Source organism: Ruditapes philippinarum, unplaced genomic scaffold (genome assembly GCF_026571515.1).
Source record: "Ruditapes philippinarum isolate M1 unplaced genomic scaffold, ASM2657151v2 ctg15482_1_1_1_1, whole genome shotgun sequence".
Classification (NCBI taxonomy): domain Eukaryota; kingdom Metazoa; phylum Mollusca; class Bivalvia; order Venerida; family Veneridae; genus Ruditapes; species Ruditapes philippinarum.
Window position 1 is genome coordinate 1 of NW_026856116.1, and position 20,653 is coordinate 20,653.

The window sequence follows — 20,653 nt, forward strand, 5'->3', positions numbered from 1 at the left end:
GAAGAATTTTACTCATAAAAACAGAAATAAAAAACCTCCTTCTAATATTTTTAGACTTTGTATCAAAACGCGACCTAATTGATGTTTTGGGTTTGGTAGGCCTTACGCGAAAGTAATTGATGTCCTTGGCAATTTTTGATTTACAAGCCTGCTTTTTGAATTTAATTTTCCATATTATTTGTAACCTATAAGCAGATGAAGTGTTGTTCGCCCCATATAATTTTAACGCCCCAAGGACGATCCGTCAATTTAGCTGTATTAAATTTTTATATCTTAGTGATAGTAAAATTAAATGTGAATTTAGGTTTGAAAATACATTAAATCCATTGCATTTTAAAAATAAATATTGATTAAACTGTTTGTGGTTTTTAATAAAGAAGTTGAAGTGTTTTAATTTTTAAGTTTAATTGCCCCGTGAATATATAGGGAATAAAGTTTTATTTTATTCTAGATTTCCTTTGGTCCTGGCTGAAATTTTAAAAGTATTACAGCTGTAGCTTCTTATACCATAAATTTAACATAACTGACGTAACTGATGGGAGGCAGTTTTTCTTACCCCAATCATAGGGCCAGAATGAGCATATTTGTGAAAAATGGGCCATTTTCACTGAAAAGCCTCCTCTAAAAGTTCAAACTGCTTATGAAATATGAAAAATGCTTTCAATACTAGTCTAATCAAAAACTTGGCACAAATGTTGACTGGACCATTGGCCCTTTTTGTCAAAATCGGGAGAACAAAAACCCCATGCTCATCTTTAAATTTCCTTTACCATGGCAACGAGGGGTAAAGGGCTAACAAAAAATGATGAAACACTTTTGAATCACCCTAAAAAAAATTTAGTTTTTACATGTTAACATGTGGTTCTTTTACCTAATTTTGGGAAAAATTGTTGTTTTGCTAACATTTATAATTTTATGCCCCCGCCATGGAATGGGCCGGGTCCATTATAAGTGTTACCCTGTTTCCGTCCTTCCGTCATTCCGTCATTCCGTCATTCTGTATTCCGTCCATCCATCAGGTTTCCGTTCATTTATCTTAGTAACTTGCACACATTCAACTCAAATTTGACATATGGAATATGTCATGAGAAAAAACGGTCAAGTTTCGAATTTGGTTCATGGTTCGATGATTTTTGGCAGAGTTATGCCCCCTTTTACTTTAAAATAAAATGAAATTTTTCAGGGTTTCCGTTCATTATCTCGCCCAACGGTACAACACATTCAAACTTAAACTTAACATATGATATTGTCCACTGAAAAAATACAGGTTCAAGTTCGAATTTTTGGTCATGGTCGAATGAAATTTTTGGCAGAAGTTATGCCCCTTTCACTTTTGAAATATATGAAATTTTCAGTTTCCGGGGTTCATTAATCTTCCCCAACGGTTACAACACATTCAATCAAATTTGGACATATGGATATATCATGAGAAAATACAGGTCCCAAGTTTGAATTTGGTTCACTGGGTTCGATTATTTTTGGCAGAGTTATGCCCCTTTCACTTTGAAAATAATATGAAATTTTCAGTTTTGTTTATTATCTCCCCCAACGGTATAAACACATTCAACTCAAAATTTGACATATGGATATGTTTTTGGAATGCCCAGGCCAAGTTTTGAATTTGGGTCATGGTTCAATGATTTTGGCAGAGTAATGCCCCTTTCACTTTGAAAATAATAATGAAAAATTTACATTTCTGTTCATTATCTACCATCAGTGTTACATATTAAACTCAAAAATTTGACAATATGGGAATATGTCAAAGGAAGGCGCAGGTCAAGTTTTAAATTTGGTCATGGTTCGATGATTTTTTTGGCAGAGTTAGTGTTCCCTTTCACTTGAAAATAATATAGATACACTCTTAGGAATTAAGCAGTTTAAGTTTGAATCTGGTCATGCGGTTCAATGAAATTTTGGACAAACTTATCTTTCTTGAATGTTGGAAAAATTTTGAACTTTCAGTTTCAGCCACTCATACTTTTGTGGAAATGTATGTAGCCCATTATTTTGGCTACAAATACTGAAAATATGTTTTTTTTTCAAAAGGTTAAGACTGAATAATTTCAGTGCCTTGAACATTGTATGAAAATGGTTTGAAGTTAATACATTGAAAAGTTTTAAGGCTTTGAACTTAAAATTAAAAAAATAAATTTGTGCAACAAATTTGGAACTAAATATTAGAAACATTCTGAAATTTTGGGGCTGCATGCGGGGGCATCCGTGGCATGATGACACATTTCTCTAGGTTTAAAAGTTAACCCTTTCACCCCATGAGCATATTGTGAAAAAATGGCATTTTTCAATGAAAGCCCTCCTCTTTCAAGTTAAAATTTCCCCTGTTAACCATGGCAACGAGGGGACATTCTCAAAAATTGCCAAAAATCACTCATTTTGCCTCGATTTTTTCCATCAAAATTACTTCAAAGTGCTGCAACTTCTCAAGGGATTGAGATAGAGTCAAAGGCTTTTCAGCGTTGGTTACACCTTACCTTATGATCGACCTGGGGTCATTTAAAGCCTCTCACAAGTCCAAAAATTTTCTTTGCGATTGAGGGGGACTCCGCCCCTTCAAACCCCCAAAAAAGAAGGGGGCACATCCCCCTTCTGGCAACCCCCTGAAGTATCTTTTGGACAGGGGGCTGCGCCGAAAAAGTGCTCACTTTTTTTTAACAACATTTCTCAAACGAAAACATGTGTTTGGGGAAAAATAAGACATTTTCTCACTATTTCAGGCCTAAAAAGGGGGGGGGGGGTCGAAAGTGCGATGTTTCGCGTATATATGAGGTTAAGGGTTAAATAGCTTCTTTTTAAAAAGTTTTTGTTGTTTTTGTACATAATTTACTGTCAATATGAAACTTCAGCTGTATCTTAATTTCTATATGCTGTTTTATTATGTAAATCTTAGAAGATAAAGCATTTTAAGATAAAACAAATCACTAAGTTGATTAATTATATATAATTTGAGATTGACCAAGTCAATTTTAACATGTAACTTCTTATTTTATTTGCAGAAGCAGTAGAAGTATTCAAACACCATCATGACACACTTTAGACATACCAAGAGAGCTCTAGAAGAAGAACTAGTGGTAGATTGGAACAGATTGTAGCTTAATTGTTAAAGTAAAAGGACTTCTTAAATCGTTTGAAATTTTAGCTACACTTGAACTGTAGTTTTGAAATAAAATAGCTGAAGTATTTAATAGTGTCTTGATTTTTTTTTGTTAAACTCTGTTACGTACAGTACTTTGCTTTATATTTATATTAAAGTATGTTGAAATGACATTGAAACTTCAACGTTGTGCCAACGTTGAACTTCAACGTTTTTTTAAACTTTCAAATTCGAACATAAATCTAACGTTATTTCAACGTTGAAATCTGATCATACTTCAACGTTGTTCACCGGTTGATGTGCCTGCTGGGTTACTTCTATCAAGGACCTATTTGCGGTATTTTTAATATTATTCAAAATTCTATGAAAGTTTTGATGCTAAATGCATCAATCATGATTTTTTTTCAATCAATATCTAGGCTATAACCTGCATAGATATTGCCTGCACATAAAATATTGCGTGGGAGTTATCAACAATAAAAGTATGCGTGGGAGTTACCAAAATCATTTTTTTCTCTCGTGTAATGGAATAGAAAATGACCAGTCAACATTTAACATGCCTAATATTTACATTTTCAAATAAAGAAATTCTATGAACATTTTCTCTTCGCTAACTCGACGTAGTTTAATCAAATTCATAAAAAATACAAATTTTGTGTGAATGTTACCCGAAATATAATTGTTTACATTGAAAATTTCTGTTGAATTTTTGAGTGTTTGTAAAAGCTATGAGCACAGGGGTGGAAAATAAGGTATAGGCGGCAACAATTCTTTATTCTGCGTAGGCTGCAACAGGTCTCGTATGTAAGTAAAAGGGATATAATAAAGAATTACCTGAAAAACACATGTGAAGCGAGGTTTTTAGGCCGCCATATTGTCTGTACGCGTAACCGTAAAAGTCACGTGATTCCCTACCGTGCCATTCATAAAATTAATGATATACAATTCTGGTAAAAACCAATTAACCATTGAAAAGTTTATAAGAATATCTGTTCATCCGATGTTTACAAGTACATCTTCACTTGCTGCATTTCTTGCTTGAACGCCCTTTGATGCTTTGCATCAATGCTTTTCTTGTAAGAGAATTTAATGAAATATAGCCGAGAGAGTCATTATAGCGGCCAACGCTATCAAATATGTAAAATCTATGTTATTACGAACTGACAACGGCTAGTATATTTGCAACTGAAATCATATGTAAACCATGTTTATAAGTATTCTAATCTATTACATGCGTGAGCTTTTTGTAAATCACCCATCATATGTCTGAAAAAAAAAACAACAGTCAAATACAGTGTAAAACTGCTGAGAGTCAGTGTTCGTTAGTATATTCTAGCAAGTCTGTACGTTCGCATATTCTAGCAAGTGTGTATGATCGCATATTCTAGCAATTGTGTGCGTTCGAATATTCTAGCAATTATGTACGTTCGCATATTCTAGCGAGAGCGTACATTCGCATATTCTAGCAAGTGTGTATGTTCGCATATTCTAGCAAGTGTGTACGTTCCCTTATTCTAGCAATTGTGTACGTTCGCATATTCTAGCAAGTGTGTAAGTTCGCATATTCTAGCAAGTGTGTAAGTTCGCATATCCTAACAATTGTGTAGGTTCGCATATTCTAGCAAGAATGAACGTCCGAATATTCTAGCAAGTACGTTCGCATATTCTAGCAAGTGTGTACGTTCGCATATTTTAGCAAGTGTGTATGTTCGAATATTCTAGCAAGAGTGTACGTTCGCATATTCTACCAAGTGTGTACGTTCGCATATTCTAGCAAGAGTGTACGTTCGCATATTCTAGCAATTATGTACGTTCGCGTATTCTAGCAAGAGTGTATGTTCGCATATTCTAGCAATTATGTACGTTCGCATATTCTTGCAAGCGTGTACGTTCGCATATTCTACCAAGTGTGTACGTTCGCATATTCTAGCAAGAGTGTACGTTCGCAATATTCTAGCAATCGTGTACGTTCGCATATTCTAGCAAGCGTGTACGTTCGCATATTCTGCCAAGTGTGTACGTTCGCATATTCTAGCAAGAGTGTATGTTCGCATATTCTAGCAATTATGTACGTTCGCATATTCTTGCAAGCGTGTACGTTCGCATATTCTAGCAAGCGTGTACGTTCGCATATTCTACCAAGTGTGTACGTTCGCATATTCTAGCAAGAGTGTACGTTCGCATATTCTAGCAAGAGTGTATGTTCGCTTCTTTTCGTAGTGTGATCGCTTAAAATAGACATTTTTATACGTTTTTCTTCCTTTTCTTAAATACGTGAATTATACGTGTATTCCTTTAATTGCACATATACATATATTTAAATGTTGCAAAACTATGCGTTTTCCTCGTCAAAACTGTTTGTTAACATGAATTCAGAAAAAAAACATACCTGTATAGAATGCTAAGTTTGCTTGATCCGATTTTAGATCGACAAGTTGTATGACCACTTTAAGAGATAGAACTTTATCTGTGTGATGCATTTCAATGATAAACACCTCTTGACTCATTTACATCAAATAAACTTAAATAGTGTCACATACATTTAATGCCCGCAAATACTGAACTACTGTTTGATAGTTAAACATAATATATAAAAATTAATCAGAACAAAATTCATTGAAAACATTCATAATCTAACCTCCGAGTATCTTCAAAATGTGAAAATGTCTAAAACAATCGGTGTTAAATATTTTCGAGTTTTGTTATATTCAAAACAGTTTGTCAAAACTTTAAATATAAAAGAGAGTTTCACTTATTCTGATTCTTGCTTCTTGTAGCCTACATCTCCCTTAAGAAATGTTCATTTGGAAATTATTGCCATCCCCACCCATGACAATTTTTAAAACCTAACTTTTGTTTGTGGTTTAAAAGAACCTAACTTTATTATTTAAAAGCCATAATGACGGCTCCAATGATGTTGCAGTAGTATTTATTTTTTCAAGATAGTCAAAACAACGGTATGTTGCACTTGGTACTACCACCAGGTGGGATCAAACCGAACGTGCAACATTTTCAGTTTTGCCGTTGATTTTGGTGTTATAAAGTTTATTTTACTATTTACTGGAGAGGTCATCAGACCTCCCCACAGTGTTCAGACTGACGACAAACATTTTGCGTATCTGATTGTAATGAATGCGTGAAATCATTAGGAGCAGTCTAAAAAATGGTTTTGCGCATGCTCTGTTTCAAAATACGACTTAACTTAAACGAAAAATTAACATCGAAGTGAATAAATCGGTACATAGAAAAATCGGAAAATATCATTTACGTTACCTTAGCGCTACGTGGATGTTTGATTCCGTTTTAATGTTTTAAAATGTATAAATCTAGTACTTTATTGTTTCCTGAATAGCGTTTTAATATTTCATGTTCCGATAAATAATAACAGTGAACATTTTAGGTACCATGCACTATTATATGACCGAGTGAACCGTGTGCTCCTTAAACTTTTGAACCGTATGACTTAACAACGCAACGGAGATTTTTTGGCGCAAATGGCGCAAATTTTACTAAAGTTTGATTTTCGTCAAATATTGTGGTTGAAGGCATGCAGCTTTATATATTGTTTATTCTAATCAAATGATATAAATATTTTTTAATGTAAATCCTATTCTTAAAATTGTTGATTAACATACTTTATGCCCGTTTTGGAAAATGTAGGGAAAATGTTTCCATATACTTTCCAAAACATTAACCGAAAATTTGCTGACTGAATTTTACAAGAAACGTTTTGTTAATACTTTTATTATATGTATCATTTATTTTAAATCTAGTTCTCTTTGTAGAGAAACGTTCCCTAATGCGCCAAGAAAAATGTTCATTTCTCCGGCATAAAATCTTTCAAAATATTTCAAAAATGAAGAGTAAAACAAACTTTCATTATGATACGTACTATATTCAATATATATAATAAATTCTATTTTGTTAAATAATTGTAATTAATAATTACTCATTGTCTATTTTATGCAAGAGTATCCCCAAATATTTTCGAATTAAACAAATCTCCCACAGCAGCAAAAAGACCTATCGCATGCTTCTTTTTAAAGAAGCAAACTTGTTTCTATCTATTGCGGTACTACTTCATAGTAATCCACAGTACTCTTCACGAAAAGTTAGCCCTTTTTAAAATAATATGCATTTAGGGTCACCTTGGTCTCCGCGAAATGTCACTAAAGATCTGATACATTTATTTACCTACAGTCGTGATTTTTTTACTATATACGATGAGTACATTGTATATCAAAACTATATGTACAGTAACTTTGTATCTTATTTCTCATAGTGGCTTTTTATGTACTTCATTTTCAGCCAATTAAAAAAATATACATGTATCCTACCATAGTAAAGCATTTATTTTTCAGTTTCGGACGCTGCAGTTTCTGCTGTTGAATAATATTCAGGGTGATGTTTTAGCTGGGTTTTTATAGATTTATAATTATCGCCTTCTTCTTTCATCAAAGAAGAATGGTCTTCAGTGGGCACATTTGCAATCAATGTTTAAAATATTGATTAAAGCAATAGAAATGTGTCATTTGGATATTCTCACAAAATATTTCTTGCACAAAAAGAATATGATTTAATTCCAAGTTATTTAGTATAAACATTTATATGGTAAATAATAATATTTTGTTCTGGCAATTTTTATTTGCAATATATAAACCATCATGTATCCCACACTTGCCAACAAGATGTATAAACTAGTAATTTCTTTGGCAGTTTGTTGTCACGTATGACACTAGATACTAACATAATTATTGATGTTATTTCATACGGACCCAAATTATATGGGCCAACTCACACTCCCCTTCTTAAATAATGCCACAATCATTAAAATAATAAGCACACCAAGAACCATTTCATAGATTTCTTCTCCCTTTTGGTACAATCGTAAAGCCCATTGCGGATCATTTTCGATTTCACCACAGCAACCAGTCTGTCTATTGCACGGACAATCTGGACATATCTCGAATGTTTCACATTCAACACACTGATCACTCCCACAACAAGCACATGGTCTGAAAATCAGCGTGTGACAACAACATGTGAAGTCGTAATAGTAGACACAGCAATCCTTGCAAACATAATAGCAACATGGCTTATACTTTTGCTTGCACGAAGACACCCGGTAGTTATTTTTAATGGACTTGATTTCTCCCCAAATAAATACTTTGATAACAATGATATAATCAAAGTCACATTTCGCACTGAAAACGACCAACATTATAATTTGAGGTAGGTCGTCAAAGAATAACCCTAACAATGTTTCAATCCAACCGTGTATGAATTGAAAACCTCTGCAACCTGCTTCGGTCTCACTCGGATTCTGCTTTTGGTATTCCAGGATTGTTTCCCCGATCATATTTACTATTTTTAATATAGCATATATTGTACCTATGCCAGCGATGATACCATAGTAGGTAGATAGGTGGCTCGATCCTACGCTGCAATTGGACGTAAATCGTGATAATTTTGATTTCCTTTCAAAAACATTCATCCAATCTGGGAGATCGAAATGGCCAACCCAGGCGGCATATTGCGACCAATTTAAGCACAGGTCAAAAAGAATGAAAAGCGTTGATATTATCCGCTTGAAAATTATGCATACAATAGATGGCGTGTAAGTTCTCAAGTCGTCTACTGAAAATATAGAAATACATGTCGTATATTAGTATATATATCTCTATAATACATGTCGTACATTGGTATATATCTCTATAATATATGTCGTATATTGTTATATATCTCTACAATACATGTCGTATATTGGTGTATATCTCTATTATACATGTCGTATATTGATATATATCTCTATTACACATGTCGTACATTGGTATATATCTCTATAATATATGTCGTATATTGTTATATATCTCTACAATACATGTCGTATATTGGTGTATATCTCTATGATATATGTCGTATATTGTTATATATCTCTAAAATACATGTCGTATATTGGTATATATCTCTATAATTCATGTCGTATATTGGTATATATCTCTATTACACATGTCGTATATTGGTATATATCTCTATTACACATGTCGTATATTGGTATATATCTCTATAATATATGTCGTATATTGGTATTTATCTCTACAATACATGTCGTATATTGGTATATATCTCTATTACACATGTCGTACATTGGTATATATCTCTATAATACATGTCGTACATTGGTATATATCTCTATAATATATGTCGTATATTGGTATATATCTCTATTACACATGTCGTATATTGGTATATATCTCTATAATATATGTCGTATATTGGTATATATCTCTATAATATATGTCGTATATTGGTATATATCTCTATAATATATGTCGTATATTGGTATATATCTCTATTACACATGTCGTATATTGGTATATATCTCTATTACACATGTCGTATATTGGTATATATCTCTATTACACATGTCGTATATTGGTATATATCTCTATTACACATGTCGTATATTGATATATATCTCTATAATACATGTCGAACATTGGTGTATATCTCTATAATACATGTCGTATATTGGTATATATCTCTATTACACATGTCGTATATTGGTATTTATCTCTATTATACATGTCGTATATTGGTATATATCTCTATAATACATGTCGTATATTGGTATTTATGTCTATAATACATGTCGAACATTGGTGTATATCTCTATTATACATGTCGTATATTGGTATTTATCTCTATAATACATGTTGTATATTGGTATTTATCTCTTTAATACATGTCGTATATTGGTATTTATGTCTATAATACATGTCGAACATTGGTGTATATCTCTATTATACATGTCGTATATTGGTATTTATCTCTATAATACATGTTGTATATTGGTATTTATCTCTATTATACATGTCGTATATTGGTATATATCTCTATTACACATGTCGTATATTGGTATATATCTCTATATAATACATGTTTTATATTGGTATATATCTCTATAATACATGTCGTATATTTGTGTTTATCTCTATAATATATGTCGTATATTGGTATATATCTCTATAATACATGTCGTATATTGGTATTTATCTCTTTAATACATGTCGTATATTGGTATATATCTCTATAATACATGTCGTATATTGGTATTTATCTCTTTAATACATGTCGTATATTGGTATTTATGTCTATAATACATGTCAAACATTGGTGTATATCTCTATAAAACATGTCGTATATTGGTATTTATCTCTATTATACATGTCGTATATTGGTATATATCTCTATAATACTGTTGTATATTGGTATTTATCTCTACAATACATGTCGTATATTGGTATATATCTCTATAATACATGTCGTATATTGGTATTTATCTCTATATAATACATGTCGTATATTGGTATTTATCTCTAAAATACATGTCGTATATTGGTACATATCTCTATTATACATGTCGTATATTGGTATTTATCTCTATAAAACTGCATGCATAGCATAATTATTATGACATGATTTCATGATATCGCACTAAATATGTTATACGACCATATGGCTATAGAAAGGTGAACGCAATTCCCTTTGTCGTCCGTCCGTCTTCTGTTATACAATGTCGTATCCCTGTGGAACCCCTTAAAGCAATAACTGGATTATATGTATAGGTAAGTGTTCATTATCAGATCGATCTTGGCCAGTTTAATTTTGAAAATACTTACATACTAATTTAGTATTTAGAAATCAATTTAAAAACTAATAACGGACATGGAATAACCAAAACTCACGTATACTTTTCAGAATATTGCTAAAGCAACTTTTTCGTGTATGTACGTATGCAGAGGCCATTGGCTTTATTAAACCCCGATCCCACAGCTTAAATGCGTCTAGAATCAGATGTTAACGCGTTAGTAAACGTTTTGGAGTATTGTATAGGTCAGATGTGTAGGTGTGTAGGTGCAAATAACAAAATGTTCGTTCAATAGTAAAGGTGGAATACTGCCATATGACATTCACATGGTTGACTTAACTTAGAATTCAATAAAATCATTAATTCTAAAACTGTTTGAACTAATATTTTTATAGGGATAAACTTTAATTACTTTGTTTATTATTACTACGTTTACCTGTTTGAGGCGGTAAAGGTGACGAGGCATCTCTCACCATGTATTGGTTGCCTGGGGGAAGAACTTGCACACTGTAAGACGGTTGTGCGTACTGAACGTTCTGTGCATTCACAGGTGGTAGATATCCTTGAATCGGTATTGCATACTGTACATTTTGTGGACCCATTGGATATGGTTGACCCATTGGTTGCATTTCAAATGAAGTTTGACTCCCTGAAGGGTGTACATTTCCATGGAATTCACCTTGTAATTGGGCCTGATATGCTTGTCGAGCAGAGATACGCTGTTCAGCGGGTTCTCCTTGATACCCTGTAAATAGTTTACACAGTATGTAAAGACATCTATTTGAAATGGAATTTTATTGAATCTGAAAATAAATGAGAAATTGATAATTTTACTTCAAAAAGAAGAAGAATAAGAAGAAAGTAAAAGGAAGAATCTGTACTCTATCTGTACTCTCGTTATTTAAATGATGTCTGTCTGGAAACAAACCTGTGATTCAATATATCTTCCGTTGATTCTAATTTTAAGCGTTTGCCTTTTGGGTTAAGAAATACTTGAAACCAAGACCTACAAACATTGCACTTAAAATTTACTCTTGTTGTTGTAACTGCGCATTGATATGCAATACAGACATATTGTAACAAACAAACGAACAAACAAAAAAGGAAAATGGAAAGAAAAAAAACAAAGAAAAAAACAAAGAAAACAGTAAATAAATTAACAAGAAAGAATGGAAGAAAGAAAGGAAAAAAGGAATAAATCAAAGAAAGTAGTTCACAACTTCAGAACATTATTTGCACTTTATCAATAGATTTCTTAATAAATATTTGAAGTTTGACGTCTACATTTTTAAAAGTGCTATATTGACAGCCACGTACATGTGTTTTGAATTTGACAATTGTCAATAATATTTAGATTGTTTTAATAGTCGTCTGAAGACAGTAAAATAATGATTGTACTGACAATAATTGATTTTAACAGGGGAATGATATGATAGTTTTAATGTATTTTTGGGTCTTAACCTGATGGTTTTATCAAAGGATATTAAACGAGAACATCCCATATTATCAACAACATGATAATTTTATTACTTCCTTATTGATTATGGCTGTGATTTCTACGTAAAAACTTACTTCTACGAAAGGACCCAGTTATACGAAAATGTCAAAATCTACTTAAAGAAAGATTATCAATGTAGCTAAAGATAAATCGTACATAAAATTATAATGATAATATATCAAGTATCCAGGTCTTAAGTTAATATCAGAGTTGTTATACATGTATATCACGTCACTTACATGACAGTAGATAATGTTACACGATTTTATGAACTTACGGCGTTAGTATTTCTACAATCTCAATATGAATTGAAACAGCATTGTAGGAGCACATTTGTCTCGGAGCACATTTGTCTCACGAAGTGTGACCGATGTGCTCGTAAACATTCATATTTGCGACAAATTGGATATGAGACAGATGTGTCCGACACACAATAGAAAGGACACTCGAAGCACATTTGTCTCACATTTTTCCATAAAATTCTTAAAAGGTAACAATTATGCCCATACCGGCTACCAGCCATTGTTCTGTGTTTTCTGTATTTATAATACCGTTTTAGGTCACTTCCGGTCAGTCAAAACTTCCTGCCTCTGCATAGGAGTCATATATTTAATTAAAGCATATCCCTGTTCTGCATGTCACAATGAAAATTTCTACAAGTGCAGCACACATATGCAGCAAGTCTTTTCTTATCGTTATTAATTGTGATACGTTTATTTTCAATGCTTAAAGTTTTATAAATGATTAATGGCACTAGAAATATTATTAGCAAAAACAAGGTAGTATCTACGGTGGTATAAAGGGGACATAGAATTTTCTTATTTATTACGTGCGCACACGATAGCTTTTACGTGGCCACGCGATACTATTACATGCGCACGCGATAGCTATTACGTTCGAAAGGGATAGTTATTGCGTGCGCACGCGATAACTATTACGTGCGCACGCGGATAGGTATTCCGCATTTGGACCCTGACCGGGTTCCTCGCATGAATAGTTCGACGCCCTATGTGTCGAACCTACACCGGTTAGGGGCAAGTGGTTTTTGAAATCAGTCGGCCACGGAGGCTCTTAAATGATCTATGGAAGAAAATTAGAAGACCATTACACATGTATTTTTTTTCATCAGAAATATATGTATAAAACAATCGTCATTTTCCAAGAATTGCGGCTTTCAGATCCGCCATTGAAAAAGCATTTACAACATGCACGAGTTCCTAAAATAATCCGGGATAATTATTATGAAATATCGGGCGACTCAGAATCGGGCGAGACGCAACATTCCGATGAGACATGAAGCGAAGCACGATATTGTAACACGAGATCTCGCAATGTCGAAGTATCCCGTACCACGAGATTTCAGAAATGAATAATAATAATAATAATAATATCTTTATTTAAAGAAGGTTACACATTAAGAACATACAATAGCAATCATATATATCTTATTTCCAATGTGGCCTTCTGAAATAGAAAACAACAACAACAACAACAGGACATGCATAGGTAGCAAAATGAATGTATAATATGTAATTTTTAGCATAAAACAACTCAAATACTTTCGACAGACACTCAACAATTTGTTTAAACATATACGTATATTGCATCATTTGTTCGTTCGTTCATTCGTTTGTACATTTATTCATTCATTCATTCACTCATTCATATGAACATCAACATTTGAGGTTATTAACATTACGAATATTTAAAGGTATATTGTTCCAAATGTTCATGCCATAATAAGAAAATGTGTCTTTAATATAATTTGTTTTAGGTCTTGTCCATAATACAATATCTTTTCGTGACCTAGATCTTAAGTTATATATTTTGTTGTCGGATTAAGTCATCAGTTCTGTCATACAAGTCGGTGCCATGTTATTTAAAGTTTTAAAAACAAGCACTGCCGTGTGGTATTTACATCTGTCAGGGAACGGTAACCAGTTAAGAGCTTCGAATAGCTTCATTGACGGAGAAATTTGTGGTTGCTGTAAAATCATTTTAGCAATTCGTTTTTGTAATTTACAAACATTATTTATGTAGTTTGTGTTTCCTTTACCCCATATAATACAACAATAGTCCATAATAGGCAATATATATGCATTGTCAAACAATAATTTCATATCAAAGTGCAAAAAAAATGATATTTTTTTAATAAGGCAATTTTTCCGTTAAGTTTTTTACAAACATTGTCAATTTGCAAGTGCCATTTTAAGTTGTTATTTATGCAAATACCCAGGACTTTTTGATCAGTTACATTTTCAAGAACTATTTCATTTATCTTAAGATACAATTTTCTCGTAATATTTACTTTTTGTCTTGTTCCTATTACCATACATTTCGATTTATCTGGATTTAAGGCCATATTATTTATTTTATTTTGCACCATTTCTCAATGTTATTTAAATGATCTTGAAGTTTTACTTCTACTTTTGATATATTTTCTCCGGACTCATAAAGAGTAGAATCGTCTGCGTATAAATCAATTTTTATATCATTACCAATGAAAGCTATGTCATTTATGTATATTAGAATTATTAGAATAAATTTCCTCTTCTTTAGATATGGTAAGTGTGAATTTATTAATATTCAAATAATGATTTCTGAGGAAGTTAGATGCTTGTAACTTTTTGGAGCTATAACAGTATACCAAAATAACTACAAATAAAAGCATTTCTCAGGCATAATGGACCTTTAAGTGATTTTACAGCAACAAATGTGACGCTAGAATTTTTTCTTAGAATAAACATGACCCCTACTTTTCTCATCATTTTAAATCAGTTTTATCAGTTTGATCATAAACTCTTTAAAATGAGATAGGTATTTGTTCTCTAAAACGGGTCTAGCTATGTTTTGTAGCTCTTTGAAAAATTTCAGTTTTAGGTAGACTATAAAGGGAATACTATTTAGCGGTAAATGACCTGGAATGAATTTCTTGTCTCGCGTCGACGAACGAGATGCGAAGAGAGACACGAGATTTCGGCGAGTTGCAAAACAAGTCACGATATTGTATCATTCAATATCAACCGATTACGGTGTTCCATTTGGATATAAGTAACATTTTTGTCTCCTTGAACAACTATGCACGATAGTACGATGATTCAGACGATGATTAACACACGATGACATGATGGTGAAATTACGATGATGCGATGACACGATAGAGAAAATAATATCGCGTTTTCATCATCATGCCATCGTAGTTTAATCATATCGTACCATCGTATTTTCACCATCGACATTTTCCCCTAAGACATTAACAATCTAATTTTGCAATGGCGGTCATTTTATTTCCTTATAGATTTATTTATTCCGCAGGCTGCCGACCACGGAGGGCACACTATTAAAGGACTTACAGAATAATAGTGCCGACGCCTTCTTATTTCTTTAACTTGGTACTACATTTATTAATAATTATGTAAAACTATCACTGGCGAAATATATGATCAAAATTCCAAATCTCAATATTCTTAAAGTTAAATCTAAAAAGACTTAGCAAAAAGTGGATACATGATACCTTTGTATATAAGACCATAATTATGTTGTTTTTTTCGGTGGCGAAGGTAAACATACATGACTCTTTCAGTTAAGGCATTTTAAGTAATTTTAACAAGAAATAAACAAGTGTTACATTTACTACAGGAAAACCTGCAAAAATGTACAAATTATCAACAATCAAGTTTTTAATCTTTAAGACATGAATAAATAGTTTTATTTTGATAGATACCCCGTGCATTTGCACAAACATAAAGGAACATACAAAGATGGCATGCTGCTTTGTCTTTTTAACTTGGTCAAATATACTGATGAATTACTTGTCTGTTTTCCAATGTTTCAAAAGCAAAGTGCGAAACTTAAAACTGTGAACTGCTCTTCAAGTTTGCTATGATCAAAATACGATATAGAATATTAATTGAAACAGCGAAATATCGACATCTCGAAAAACAAAAGCTCTTTTTACAGTTTTGCTCGATGATCAATGCATGGTTAAATAAATACCTCTAGCTTGTGTGCTTAGCTTAATAGGGAGATCATCTGATTTATAATTCAGTGGTCACTGGTTGGATCCTCGGGCGAGACGAATATTCTCTGTGACCAGTGATTTCGAACATCCAGTCTAATGGTAATTTGTTCTGTCGCTGCTAATTCAGATATCACGTCGGTAAATAGTCGGTCACTTGCGGAGAAATAGGTAATTATGGTAATAGTTATCCAGGACAGCCATTTAGGTGAACCGCCCGTCGACAAATGGCCACAAAATATGTTAACATTGCCTAAAACTCAGACAGACACAACAAACAAACATAAATTTACATTTGAAAAAAACACTACAAAATATAGACTTGGGTAAACATAATGTAGACTTGGGTAAAACAAAATATAGACTTGGTTAAAAAATAGTGTTACCTCTGTTATCATAAGTTGCATTGCTATTGTTTCTTCCATGTGCAGCATTTCTACTATTTCCATCACTATGAGAATCTCTCTTCTCCATCTTAATGCATGTAATGACGATCAAGATAGATATAAAAGTTTATTATGTAAGGTATTACTTAATCTTTCTAGATCGCATTGATAAAAATCATTGACTTTTGTTAGATGCAGTGCAGTCTCTTCAAGTTGAAACAAAGCAAACAGAGTGTATCAAGTATTTGTGCAAAGTCTAACGTAGTTTATATAATCTATCGCTGTTAATTATTGTTTTGTGGTAGGAGTGGGTTATTTTTCACATTAATAGCTTAGTCAAGCATCATAGAAAACTTTCCATAGAAAACTTTCAGAAACTTTAATGGCGAGTTGTTTCCCTTATTGATAGTATGAAAGTTTTCTCCCTTAAAGAAGTTATCGGGGTATCTTATTCGGATGTTTCGAGCTAACATGGTATAGCAAATTTTAAAACAAGAAACTTGTTCGACATACATTTGTCAGAATAAGAATGACAATTTGACAGTCTATTTATATTCAATTTCTTTAGTATATAGTTCCCATTTTGTCAATTGCATTAACGGGGTAAAAAAAAAAGAATGGATGCATGCAATTCAACATGCATTTACATGGTTGAACATCTTGAAATGGAGAAAGGTTTAAGCTGCTTTTTTTTCTCATATCCGCATGTACAATTTGAATTGCCTGTGCAGAGTACTTTACACGTTTCAAAACATGTATATTCAATGTCGTAGCCGGAAAAGAAGTTTGGTCAAAATCCACAGTAGAACTGTTGTTTAACGACAGCGACACTGCAATCACCAAAGTTCACCTCACAGAAAGGTTTTTAATGTCACTAAAAACTTGTAACACTGTCTGAAATATGAGTTCTTTATTGATAAAACAAACATACATCAACATACTTCCAGTTTTTATTGTATTATTATGGAAATTTAGAAAGAGCTCAGATAATCAAGTGCAGTAATAAATCGACTAAAGCTCGCCTAAGGGACATAATATATTACACACTGGAGTAACTTTTTATATTCTCTATTACATCTTGTAACAGGATGCTGATAAAAAAGTAGGCACAGCGAAATCAACAGAGTACTGTAAGAGCACATTTGTCTCGGAACACATTTGTCTTACGTAAGACCGATGCGGTCGCATTTGTCCCACATGAGACAAATAGGACCTCAAATGTCTACCCAAAAGAATTAATTTGTGTGACAAAAGTGCTCCGATCAAGTTTTTTAAGGGACAAGAAAACACATTTGTCTCATGTTTTTTTTAAGGGACGAGAAAACATATTTGTCTCATGTCATTTTCTCTGAATAATTTGTCGGCAACATTTCTTTTTAGAATCGATGATCGCCCTTTTTTTGTCATGTCAAGTATAATCATCAATAGGTGTGCTACTGCTTTTTTTTACCAAATCTTAAACTTAAAACCTTTTAATTCTAAGATACCTAATTCAAGAAATTTGATTGTCTGAACCTGATGGCGAACACTGAAACATACGGAATCCCGTTCACGATTTACAATTGTGAAAGCGCGAGGGCACGAAGGTACGATATTGAAAACGCGATTTTACTATTGTATAAACGTGAAACTACTATTGTATGATGGTACAACGATGGTACGATTGTGAAACAACGAAGGCACGATGATGAAAACGTGATTGTACGATGGTGAAAACAAGATGCTAGGATGGTGAAAATACGATGGTACGTTGATGAAACTGCGATGTCATGATGATGAAAACGCAATATTATTTTCACCATCGTGTCATCGCATCATCATTATTTTACCATCGTGCCATCGCTGTTATATCATCGTGACGTTGTATTTTCATCAGAGTACCATCGTACCATCGCGCTTTAACCATGGTACTATCGTGCGTAGCGGTTTAGGGATGGACAAAATATATAACTTATATCCAAACGGTACACATTGGGTTACATTTGAACGATCTGCGGATGTTTTTAAATTCAATTTCACCATTTTCATGTTAAAATGTTGAATTCTGCTTATGTCGGTGCTATAGGGGCGCGGACGGTAGTTTGCATTTGACAGTACCATCCATGATCATTGACATTTTTCAAAGAGCTACACAACATAGCTAAACCCATTTTAGAGAACAAATCCTTATGCTTGTATTATGCAGGTATTTTAGGGGTACATGGATGCAAAATGCAAAATCCTGCACCTGCTAAATTCATTATAACTTATGCTTCTTTTTTTTGGCCGAAGGCCGTCTTATTTCACCTTGACTTCCGCTAAAATTAACAGTAAAGAAATGAATATAGGCAGAATTTGCATTGGTCATTTTAACGCTAATAGCCTGTTCGATTGATACTTTAGAAGAGCTTCCGGTAGAGTTCTTTCAAACTGTTTGATTGCTCGATGACAAGAAGTGTCGGAAGAAGATATAAGTCAGAATAAATATAAAATCACAATAATGATATTTTCTAGATGTTTCTAACAGCTTTTCAATAAATATATGTACATGTATATGAAATCAAATATGACAGATCGCCTTTTTGATACTTTTGCGTTCGATTGGATTTCTCTCCTAAGCTGTTCTAGTCATAATATTCTCTTCTCGAACCGGGCATAAGAATAAGACAATTGAAACAAACTTTTGACTCATAACAGTTGCAAAAATTTCCGTGGAATTATCTACTAAATGTTTTATTATAAATTCCTATTCAAATCAAATTCCATTTTGATTAAAATGAAATAATGTAAGTACTGTAATGTTGTTTAAATCTAAGATGACAATTAATGGGGGAAAACTTTGTGGGCAAAAATGAACTGAAATAAAACTATTGAGGACGAATAAAATGTTCTGTTAACAGTTCCTCCCCCGTGCTTATCAGGCTTTCAAATCTCTTTATTACTATTTCAACAGTTGTTTTTAAGAAGATTTAGATTTCACGGGGGAGGAACTGTTACACGAAGGATGGAGTTCTTATGATAACTTGTTTGGAGTTCTTATGATAAATGTCACGGAGTTCCTGGAAAACGTTACGGATTTATGTGGAAAACTTTTGCTATAAACTTGGAGAACTCAAGTGAAAAATGGCTATTTTTACCTTTAAATGGGAAGTTTGAGGTGCCAATATTAAACATTGATAATAAAGCTTGCCCTACATAAAAAATATTGTTTTATGTTTCAGAAAAACCTTTTAATCCATTTTTCATCGCCTTTTTTTTTAAAAAAAATCTTGTAACGTTAGTTTTGAGTAAAATTTCTAAATTAGTTGCTCATTTATACATTTTGACAGTTTCATTTGTAAGCATCTTCGTTGCTATACTTAATTACCTCATTATTATGGAGAGTTGCAAACATAAAGCCCAGGCTTATAAATTTATACCCGATTTTTCAAATGTCGATAACTCAAAATATGTCCTGGAGTTCTTATGCTAACAGTATGTGTGTTTTTTTGTGCTTAATTCATCTTGCTTTTAATAACAATCACTATTAATGGCTTTGATAAGCCATTCGGCATTGGGCGGGGAAGTGATATGTAATTGAATTCATTTCACATGTCATAATTTTTAGCTTTTGCAGAAAAATCCTGTATTCCGTTTCTAATAGTTTGGTGCTGTTGAAACTGCCTGCAAAATTCGCAGAAAAGTAGTCCAGAGGGGTGGCCCTCAGAATCTATAATCACAACAAAATTACATAAAAATTGCAGACTGGGTTTGATTGTACAGGAGGGATACTGAAATGAAATATCCCCCACGCCCCTAGTTTCGGTGAGCTTAAAAGTGTTGGAATCAATGAGGGCTTATAAATAAATTATTAGTTATTTCATTTTAAGACCGGTTGAAATTCAAGTGGTTTAATAAACTTAATACAAGACATATCACAGAGGTGTGTATATTGACATTGTTAGAAATTAACAATACATTTCAGTCGTTTAAATGTATGTTACTTATATATAGCAGTGACATGTATAGCAAA

The 20,653-nt window shown here is 32.8% G+C and overlaps 1 protein-coding gene across 1 annotated transcript; it reads right to left on the reverse strand.

The window, feature by feature from the left end:
* Nucleotides 1-6,735: 6,735 nt before the first annotated feature.
* Nucleotides 6,736-16,872, reverse strand: LOC132745427 (uncharacterized). Its single transcript, XM_060734342.1, has 3 exons — nt 16,663-16,872; nt 11,197-11,505; nt 6,736-8,746 (listed from the first exon to the last, which is right to left on the reverse strand). The coding sequence occupies exons 1-3, from the start codon at nt 16,748-16,750 to the stop codon at nt 7,890-7,892; spliced, it is 1,254 nt and encodes a 417-aa protein (XP_060590325.1). The 5' UTR covers nt 16,751-16,872; the 3' UTR covers nt 6,736-7,889.
* Between the last annotated feature and the right edge of the window lie 3,781 nt (nt 16,873-20,653).